Source organism: Lepidochelys olivacea (assembly GCF_965140295.1).
Source record: "Lepidochelys olivacea isolate rLepOli2 genome assembly, chromosome: 8".
NCBI classification, from domain to species: Eukaryota; Metazoa; Chordata; order Testudines; family Cheloniidae; genus Lepidochelys; species Lepidochelys olivacea.
The window spans coordinates 44929241-44939406 of record NC_140418.1 but is presented as its reverse complement, the minus strand read 5'-3'; the positions used below and the strand labels follow the sequence as shown (position 1 = coordinate 44939406).

The following is a 10166-nucleotide window of genomic DNA, read 5'->3' as shown; positions in this document are numbered from 1 at the left end:
CAAGCACAGAGTCTGAGTGTAACAAAAAGCCTTTTAATAACAGAGAGAAACAATGTGGCATTATGTTGGGGAAACACCACCAACAGGATTCATAACACAACCCATGAGCAAAAAACCCACCCCAAGCAAACTGGGGCCTGTCCTTTCCCTCTGGTTCTTGAGTCCAGCAACCCGAAATCACCCAAAGTCCCAAAAGTCCAACGACCCAAAAGTCTCTGTCCCTGGTCAGGGCAGCCCCAGAGTCCAAAAGTTTATCTGCAGAGTTTTACTCCCCAGTCTGTGTAAAAATGTGCCGGTGGGGGGGGGAGAGAAGAGGTAAGGGGCACCTTACGTGACCTGAAGCTGACTACCCCACAGCTCCACAGGGCTCCGCTCGCCATCTCATGAATGCCTCCGCTCTGCTCCGCTACACTGTCTCACAAACAGCTCCGCTCACCGTCCCGCAAACTGCTCTGCTCCACCAGCCACTCTGCTTGCCGTCCCACAAACTGCCCCACCATATATCTTCAGGCTCCCCCACTACTTAACACAACACTCAGTGATTTCAGCTCTTAGTAAGTTTAGCTCTTTTGTGATTTACAGCTTGTAGTAGGGGACCCTCAGTGCTGGTGCACCATTAGCCCAGAGTAAGCTCAGCAGCCTGTAACTAGACTTCTAATGGAATCAAAATTAGCTCTGATATTCCACAGTGGAGAGAGGAGGAAGTGCAATTAGCATATAAGGCCCTCACCAGGGGGCCCATGCCACTAAGTATTAATACCTATTCCTGGCCTCTCTCCATTCACAGAGTTTTGAAACCCACGTCCCTTGCCTAGCGAGTGTTACTTAGTTGATGGCGAGTCCCTCCATCATAACAAAAGGCCAAGTGTAGTTCCACTGTCCTTGATTCCCAAAATCAGGGTAATAACAATTTATTCTTCCTGCCCCAATAACAGAGACACTGGGGATCCCACTGCAGCCAAAGTGACAATTTGGGCAGCTATGGCCTCATTCTAGGTGGGGTGGGTGTGCCTATGCAAATGAGATCAGCCCCTGAAGTTCTTTTCCACAACTTGCCACACCTCACCACCAGATGTCAGGGTGGAGCTCATCCTGACTCTGCTTACATCGGTATGTGTGGGACAACTGGGCTTATACGCGTGTGAAAGGACGTCCTCTTTCCTCCTCCTTTTCTTATTCATCTCAGGGGTCTCCAGCCCCGCTCTGTGCTATGCCTGCTTCTGCCCCTCCTCCGGCTTACCCTCGGCTTTCTGACTTATGCCCGTCACCTCCTTGCTTGCCAATTGACCGTGCGTTCTGTCCAGGTGACAAGCCTCACGGGGGAGGACTCGGGTAGCCCTTGTGAGTGAGAATATTTAAGAGAAGAGACCAGGAGGGCTGGGGGGCTAGTTAAGAAGCCCACCCTCCTTGTTAAATTGATAGTGGGATAAAGCTGGTGCTCATGGAAGGACAGTTCAGAGAGAAAAACAGGATCAGGCCCAAGCGGGCAAACAACAGATAGAGAGATTGGAAAACAGGAAACTTGGAGGGCATAGTGGAAAAAGAAGAGTAAATAATTACAGGAATGGGAAACGTAAATCCCGGAATAATACTTGGAATGGTAAAATCTGAGTTGATTGGGTGTAGTTTTGGGAGATAAGCAAGTGATTTAAGAAAGGAAAGTAAGAAGTTAACTCTGTAGTTGCTGGAAAGAATTAAGCAGTTAAACTTTGTGAAATTCTAGGAAAAAAAGAATTCTTGGTTTCTTTGCAGCCATTTTTGAGAAAAATGGGCCCTTTTCTAAAGGACTGAAATTATACAGTGCTACTTAATTAATATCTTATCAGGCTCCAAGGGGCTACAATAGGTGGTGTCTTCCTTTTCAGGTCGCTGTGTGTTTGACAGCAGGAGTTAAAAGTAAAAGGCAATCAAAAGTCTGGTAAAGTTTATTGTGCCCTTTTTAAAGTAAGAATCTTTAAGCTGTGGATCTAAAAGCAAGCCGAAAAGCATTTGTTTTAATTTAAATTACCTAACTGATAAGGTAGAAGCCACTGAAACCGGGGCTGTCTATGAAACAAATACAAGAAAATATGGGTAATTCCTCTGTTTTGCCTGCAATTAACAAGAGTATTTGTATAAAAAGGAGATATTTTAAGCAATAACTGACTGCCCAGAAGGGGTAGATCTATGTTCTTTTTGTTTTTCAGAAAATCAGAGAAAACTGATGCCAGCTGAAAAGCAATTCAACATATCATGAATTTACTGGCACAATAGGAATTATGTTCTGTGTTTTGTGTTTGTCTTGTGGCCAGAATTGCTGTGTTTAATTTTTCATAGGACAGTTTAGTTTAAAACTAAATAGAAGGGTTAAATCAAAATGCAGTATCTAAGGAACACTCCTCCTGGTGCATGATGTGCTTGCTTTTAGACAATGGTGGGCCCCAAACCAAAATGGAGTCACATATGCTAACTTTTCCTTAACACTAGGGACAATGAAATATGTGTGGGCAGTTTGCACAGTATGCAGGAGGAAGGGTAGGATGCAACACAGTCAGCCACCATCCCAACACAAATGCATGCATACATCATCAGTAAGGCTATGTTTTAGTCATGGGTATTTTTAGTAAAAGTCATGGACACGTCATGGGGAGTAAACAAAAATTTACAACCCATGACCTGTCCATGACTTGTATTATATACCCCTAACTAAAACTTAGTCTGGGTGCCGCGGGTGCTAGGGGAAACGGCCCAGGGGGCACCGCAAGTGCTGGGTGGGGGTGTTTCCCAGGACCCCCACTGGTGCTGGGGGGGGGCAAGTGGCGCATGGCCTGGGACTCCCACTGGTGCTGGGAAGGAGGGTTGCCAGGGCCAGCATGCTTCTCCCCTGGCTCCGCACAGTTCCCCAGAAGCAGCTGGTGCATCCCTGCAGCTCCTAGGGGGAGGGAAGGCAAGGGGAGCGCCATGCGCTGCCCCTGCCATGAGTGCGGGCTCCACAGCTCTCATTGGCTGAGAACTGCAGCCCGTGGGAGCTGCGGGGGCACTGCAAGCAGGGGCAGCATGCAGAGCTCCCTGACCCCTTTGCCTAGGAACTGCAGGGACATGCTGGCAGCGTCCGCAGAGCCCCCCACACCCCTTGAGGTCAGCGCCGCTCCTCACCCCAACCCTGTGCCCCAGCCCTGAGTCCCCTCCCACACCTAAACTACTGCTGCTGCTAGGAGGAGGGGTGTGCGGTGGCCTGAGATTGCCCCAGCAGCACGAGTGCGGCGGCCCAGGAGCTGCCCGAGCTGCTTGGGCAGCCCTGGAGCCAGCTGCAGCAGCCGCTGCAGAAGTCACGGAGGTCATGGAAAATCACGGAATCCGTGACTTCTGTGACCTCCCTGACAAACACGCAGCCTTAATCATCAGCCACGTCTCAAAAGACACAATGTGCCACAGTCAGGCCACCACCAATGGGAGTTCAGGATGCAGAAGTGTGTTTGGAGCACTGGGCATGTGTATTAGGAGGCGCGTGCATTATGTTTCAGATTTCTGCTGTGAGATTGTTTGCTGTTGTCCTGATTTCCAGTATTGCCAACCCCAAACATTCAAAGGTAGCAAGTCAGGCCCCACAAAATCATGAGATTGGCTTAAAATCACGAGATTACAAAAACAATAAATTTGAGGTGCCCTTTGTCTCCTGGTTTCTGATTCTTTACCGGGCTTCACCTTTTCCAACTTTCCTCTACAACACCCTGCCCCACCCCATGGGGTAGGACCCCCACCCACCCTGCAGCATACGAGCCTCCAGCCCCTTGCACTCTCACCCCACCCTGCTCTGCCTCAAGTGGTAGGACGGAGCCGTCCTCCGAACCCACCCCCCGGGGAAGGACTGGACGGAGCCCACGCGGCCCGCAGGTCCGGCCCCTCCTGGTTTCCAGGGTGACCGGAGCGAGGGCGCGCGGAGTCACGTGAGGCAGGCGGAAGCGGAAGCGGAAGCAGGCGGCCGGGCTGGGGCCGCCGGGCGGGCGCTGAGGAGAACCGGACGGGTCCGTGCCTGGCCGCCATGCCCAGCCCCCGGAGCAGCCCGTCCCGCCGCGCCGCGCCCGTCCCCAGCCCGTCCCGCCGCGCCGCGCCCGTCCCCAGCCCGTCCTGCGCGGCCGTGGCGCTGCGCTCCCTGCTGGCCGCCGACCTGCGGGTCTCCCGGCGGCTGGGCGTGTGCGCCGGGGAGCGCTCGGCCTGGGGCAGCGCCAGGCCCCTCCTGCGGCTCCTCGAGGTCTCCGGCCACGGCGTGCCCTGGCTGGCGGGCACCCTGTATGGGCTGGGCCGCAGCGAGAGCCCGGCGGGCCGCGAGGTGCTGCTCAACCTGCTCTTCGGTGAGGGGCCGGGGGAAGGGGCGCCTCTCCCCTCTCATCACGGCTGGCTCGGGGCCCAGGCTCGGCAGAGCAGCGGGCAGGGAAGAGGCTGAGTCACCACCACCACCCCCCCCGTCACCTACCTGAGAGCTGCTTCCCGAGAGCCCAGGCTGGGGCAAGTCACCCAGCAGGGCGTATCCCAGCCAGCCCTGATCTGTGCTGGTATCCCAGCCCTGCCACTCTTCTGCCAGCTTCCCAGGGCCCTGCCTCCCTGTGCCCCAGGGCAGGGGCTGCACTCAGCAGGGCTGGGAAACCAGTGTGCCATGCAACCCCTGCCCCATGGGGATCTGCCAAAGCTGCTGCCACAGAGACTGCTTCAGCAAGCTGGCTGCCAGCTCTTCCTGCATCTACACGGTTCCCTCGTCATGGCAGTCTAGGGATTCTGACTCGTGGTCAATTCAGGCAAATGTGCCTTCAGTCATCCTAGGGACACAGCACTTTTGGGGCCATCCCAAACATGCTTGGGATGAGATATCAGTGTTCTGAAAAGGTGGCACATGCTTTCTTCTGTTTCTATGAAACAGCTGTTCTGCCATATCTGGGCAGGTTCTGATAATCTAGATTTATATGGCCATAGTGCTGTGAGCTAGGGTACACCTGAATCCTCCAGCTGGAAATCCTAACCTTCAATGGGGAGTCCAGCATGCAGGATTTCTGGAAGTGGCTTAAGTGGATGAATTTAGTGTTTATGAAAGTAATTGAGGCACTAATAGTGCAGCTGCCTCCAGCTCAGCATGTAATCATAGTCTTGGTTGAGTCACTCAGTTGTGTCAGTGAACCTGAATCCCAGCCTTAGGCACGCCCTGGTATTACAGCTTCTAGACCCTCCCAGTTGTAGACTGCCTTTCATCCCAAACTATGTGGTGATTTTGCAATGCATGCAAACCACTTTCATCATCACTTTATTGTCCATTTTGTTTTCAGTAGCAGCAGCACAGGAGCTGATGCCAGCTCCCTATAGCTCAGCATGTAATCACAGTTAAGGGAAGGCTACGTTTTAGTCATGGATATTTTTAGTAAAAGTAAACAAAAAAATTCACGCCCTATGACCTGTCCATGACTTGTACTGTATATCCCTAACTAAAACTTGGGCCAGGGGAGTTCTGGGAGGGCAGGCCGGGGGTGCTGGGGCGGTAGTCTGGGACCCCCACTATTGCTGGGAGGTAGGCAGGCGGTGGAGGCATGTGGCCTGGGACCCCCACTGGTGGTAGAGGGTTGGCGGGGCTGTCAGGCTCCCTACCCACTCCGTGCAGCTCCCTAGAAGTGGCCAACATGTCCCTGCAGCTCCTAAAGGGGGGCTCAGCATGCTGCTCCTGCCACAAGCACTGGCTCCGCCACTCCCATTGGCCAGGAACCTCCACCAATGGGAGCTTCAGGGACGATATCTGCAGGCAGGGGCAGTGCACAGAACTCCCTGGCCCCTCTGCCTAGGAGCTGCAGGGAAATGCCAGCCGCTTCCAGGGAACCCCCTGAGGTAAGCGCTGCCCTGCATCCCAATCCCCGGAGCCTCTTCCCACACCCAAACTGCTGCTGGCCCCAGGGCTGCCTGGAAGCTCGGGCAGCCCCAGAGCCAACCACACTGGCCGCTGCAGAAGTCACGGAGGTCATGGAAAGTCACGGAGTCCATGACTTCTGTGATCTCTGTGACAGACATGCAGACTTAATCATAGTCTTGGTTGAGTCACTCAGTTGTGCCAGTGAACTTGAATCCCAGCCTTCAGCATGCCCTGGTATTACAGCTTCCAGATCCTCCCAGTTGGAGACTGCCTTTCATCCCAAACTATGTGGTGTTTTTGCAATGCATGCAAACCATTTTCATCACCAATTTCATTTTCAGTAGCAACATCCCAGGAGCTGATGCCAGCTGTGCCATTGCCCATTCTATAAACACAATGGACTGCTACGCCTGCTCCCTTGAAAAGATTGAAGGGTCATTGGGGTAGTAGTCATCAGTGCTTGTATGAATGGGCCGCAAGCTCTTGCAGTACCATATCCTCTGTAGCTGTGATTCAGAGTTCCAGAATACAAGTCACAAGGTCATTCTCTTGCTTTCAAGCTAGCAGGGACATGGAGGCTCATGCTGGCTGAAGAAGCCAGAAGGTCAAGCTCTCCATGGAATAGCCTCCGTATCCCTGCTAGCTTGAAAGCAAGAGAATGACCTTGTGACTTGTATTCTGGAACTCTGAATCAGAGCTACAGAGGATATGGTACTGCAAGAGCTTGCAGCCGATTCAAACAAGCACTGATGAGTTTCTACTACCCCAATGACCCTTCAATCTTTTCAATTGAGCCAGACGTAGCAGTCCATTGTGTTTATAGAATGGTATCTGTTGTGGGACTTCTGAAGGAGGGAAGGAAGAGCGGGAATGAAGAGGATCTCAGGGTGGAAGAAGAGGCGTTCTCTACATATAAACCATCCTATCCTGGCAATTCCTGGCCTGCCAAAGAATTATACTGAAAATGAGCTGTTTTCTGTTGGTCTTAAATGTGCATTCATAGAATCATAGAATATCAGGGTTGGAAGGGACCTCAGGAGGTCATCTAGTCCAACCCCCTGCTCAAAACAGAACCTAATCCCCAACTAAATCATCCCAGCCAGGGGTTTGTCAAGCCTGACCTTAAAAACCTCTGAGGAAGGAGATTCCACCACCTCCGTAGGTAACCCATTGTGATGTGTAAGAATCTAGAGCTAGGAAAAGAGGTAACAGTTTAGAACAGGAATCCTTTCATCCCTTCTGAAAAAGGGATTTGTGGGAGCCCTGAGTTGAATGGTGAGCGGAAATGCTCCACAGAGGAGAAAAGCATTCTGGCACAATGAGCCAGTTCTTCAGCTGGTGTAAATTGATGACGCCCCCTTGACTTTGAAGGAGCTAGGCTGACTTACACCTGCTGACAATCTTGCCCAGTGAGTTTGGAGGCTACTTGTGGAACAGCGAAGGGCACGGTACTGCACCAAGCCCCAGGTGGCACTAGGATGGCTGTAGGTACACACAGATACACGCATAGCCAGGAAACCTATGCTATATTCTGCCCACATACGTGTTTTCATCATGCAGATGGAGTTGGTGCTCATCCTAAATATTTTGTTTGCTTATTACTTTGATTCTGGGTTTCAACAGCAGCATTATTTATCCCTGGGTTAGTTTTGGTTAATTTCTATGACACACAACGTGGAAAATGACCCCTTTGTATTTATCTCCTAGCTTTGGTGCTGGATTTAGTCCTGGTGGCGGTGGTGAAAGGGCTCGTGAGGAGAAGACGTCCCACTCACAACAAGATGGACATGTTTGTCACTATCTCTGTGGACAAATATTCCTTCCCATCAGGCCATGCTACCAGAGCTGCCATGGTGTGCAGATTTGTCCTACACCACCTGGTGCTTGCCATTCCTCTGCGGGTCCTGGTGGTTCTATGGGCCATCATTGTGGGCATCTCCAGAGTCATGCTGGGCAGACACAACGTGACAGACGTGGCCTTTGGCTTCATCATGGGCTACATGCAGTACAATGTGGTGAAGTACTTCTGGCTGTCGCCCCTGAATGCACCTGCTCTCTTTGGAGCGTGGAACCAGTGATGGCCATAATGAAAAGGAAGAGGCACACATTGCAGTGTCTTATGCTGCTCAGAGAGCGTGAACCGGGACTGGATGAAAGAATCATCATAAGCCTCATCTGACAAGCAAGATTGACAATATCAACAACATCATGCTTCATTCTGCGGGATATGTGGACTCAGGCTGGGACAAAATGAGATCTGTTGGAAAGCTATTCTTGGTGCCATCTTGCTCTCAATGTGCTGCTGGGCCAAAACATGTACCAGCCCATACGGTTGCACTGGCCATCCCAGGATACGATCGCTCCACATCTCCAGGTGCTGTAGAAGTCGGACGGAGATCTGCATATTAGCCAAGCAGCTAATTCTTATTTTCTTGGTATTTAAGAACATGCATCAGTAAGGTCTGTGGTTAGTAGAAATACTGTAAATCAGCACACAGCAGAGGATGCCTGTAGTATAGCTGGCTTACTATCTCATATAGCAGAGGTGGGCAAACTACGGCCCGCGGGACCGTCCTGCCCGGTCCTTGAGCTCCCGGCTGGGGAGGCTAGCTCCCGGCCCCTCCCCCGCTGTCCCCCCTTCTCCCGCAGCCTCGCTGCGCCACACCGCCAGCGCTCTGAGCGGCGGGACTGGCTCTGGCCAGAAGCTCCTGCCGCTCTGAATGGCATGGTAAGGGGGCGGGGAGCAGGGGGGTTGGATAAGGAGCAGGGAGCAGTGGGCGGTTGGGTGGGTCGGGAGTTCTGAGGGGGGTAGTCAGGGGGTGGGAAATGGGAGGGGGCGGATAGGAGGCAGGGGCCAGGCTGTTTGGGGACGCACAGCCTTCCCTACCCGGCCCTCCATACAGTTTCGCAACCCCAATGTGGCCCTTGAGCCAAAAGGTTTGCGCACCCCTGTCATATAGCATAAATAGTAGATGTGACTTCTTATAAATATTGTTAGATAGTTACTTCCTGAAAACAGTCCCTCTGTGCTGTAAATGTACTAATTGGTGCTGTTGCGGCTGATTAATAGTGGGTGTGCCCCCTAGTGGCTTTAGTACATTATTCTGACTCAACCCATTTGTGGGGTGGGTGCACTTCCTCTGCTGCCTCTTCTATAACCTTGAGATTACCAAGGTTTTGTAATCGATTCTTTCTCCTTCTGAAGCAGCCTGCCCCTCGCTTGCCAGCTACATTCCAGTTACAGAGCCTCACTTTGTCAAGTGGGTGGCTGGTTGGAAAGGTAAAGGCATCTGCTTTTGAATATGTTGGGAATTGGCAATTTTGGGAGTGGAAATGCACAAATAGGGTTTTAATAAAGTGTGGAATGAGTACTCTGGGGTATCTGTACCAGCTCTCCTTTAGGCAGGGTGCAGTTTGTCACTGCAAACAGGAAAAGGCTGTCCTAGCAGTTGGGTAAGCAGAGCTCCCTTTCATGTATTCTTCTGTCATCAGAGCAGGGCATTCGAGCACAGTTACTCCCTCTTACACCTCAGTTGAAAGGCAGACAACATGCAAACAGTTAATGCCACATGAGGACACATGGTGTAGACTGTTTAGGTCTTTAAAAATAAATAAGCTCCATTGAGATCCTGATCTCAGGTATGTAGGCCCCAATTCAGCAAGAGGCTTCAGCATGTTAGCCGGTGACTATTCCCATTGATTTCCATGGGATTATTCATGTTCTAAAATTTCGGTATATTGGTTATAGCACTGCTGTCCACTACAGGAAAAAAACAATCAAAATAACAGTGGAAGTGATGTGTGCCAAACTATATTTTGTTATTTTTGTCTATTCTATGAAGCTGATTGTATCTAAGCAAAATCAATTCTACAATAAATGGAGCTCTATGCTTGCTGAGACAAATAGGAAAGAACATAAATGTTGTTGTGTAGAGTGGTGATGAAAAGGAAATTAACAAAGTAGCCAAAGAGGCAGAAAATAAATTCTTTAGCTAGAGCACTGGTGGGAAGTTCTTCTGGGTCTGTTAGGCCTCCAACAAGGAAAAGCTATGCAAATAGTTTCTTTGCATAGCCAGTGAGGAGGAAATACCCACTAGATAGTTATTCTTTTGGGGTTGTGGAGGGAAGGCACAGTATCTGAATTGAAAAAAAAGAGATTGCAGAACTACATGAGAAATTAAATTCCCAGGGGCATATTGTATTCATGCAAGAGATTTGGTGGAAAGAAAAAACTAAGGTCACTTAAAAAAAAATATGTGCCATGCAGTGTAATGTATCCTTAAAACCAATTACTGTACCA

General features: G+C 50.9%; 1 protein-coding gene across 1 annotated transcript; it reads left to right on the top strand.

The window, feature by feature from the left end:
* The first annotated feature begins 3925 nt into the window (after positions 1–3925).
* Positions 3926–8639, top strand: PLPP6 (phospholipid phosphatase 6). Its single transcript, XM_084636244.1, has 2 exons — positions 3926–4331; positions 7574–8639. Exons 1-2 carry the CDS (start codon positions 4022–4024, stop codon positions 7942–7944), a joined length of 681 nt encoding a protein of 226 aa, XP_084492370.1. The 5' UTR covers positions 3926–4021; the 3' UTR covers positions 7945–8639.
* Positions 8640–10166: the final 1527 nt, after the last annotated feature.

Excerpts from the sequence above, each read along its gene's own strand:
- PLPP6 (XM_084636244.1), top strand. The coding sequence starts at position 4,022 with ATGCCCAGCCCCCGGAGCAGCCCGTCCCGCCGCGCCGCGCCCGTCCCC. Across the intron at positions 4,332-7,573 it reads GCTGCTCAACCTGCTCTTCG|CTTTGGTGCTGGATTTAGTC; the intron begins GTGAGGGGCCGG and ends TTTATCTCCTAG.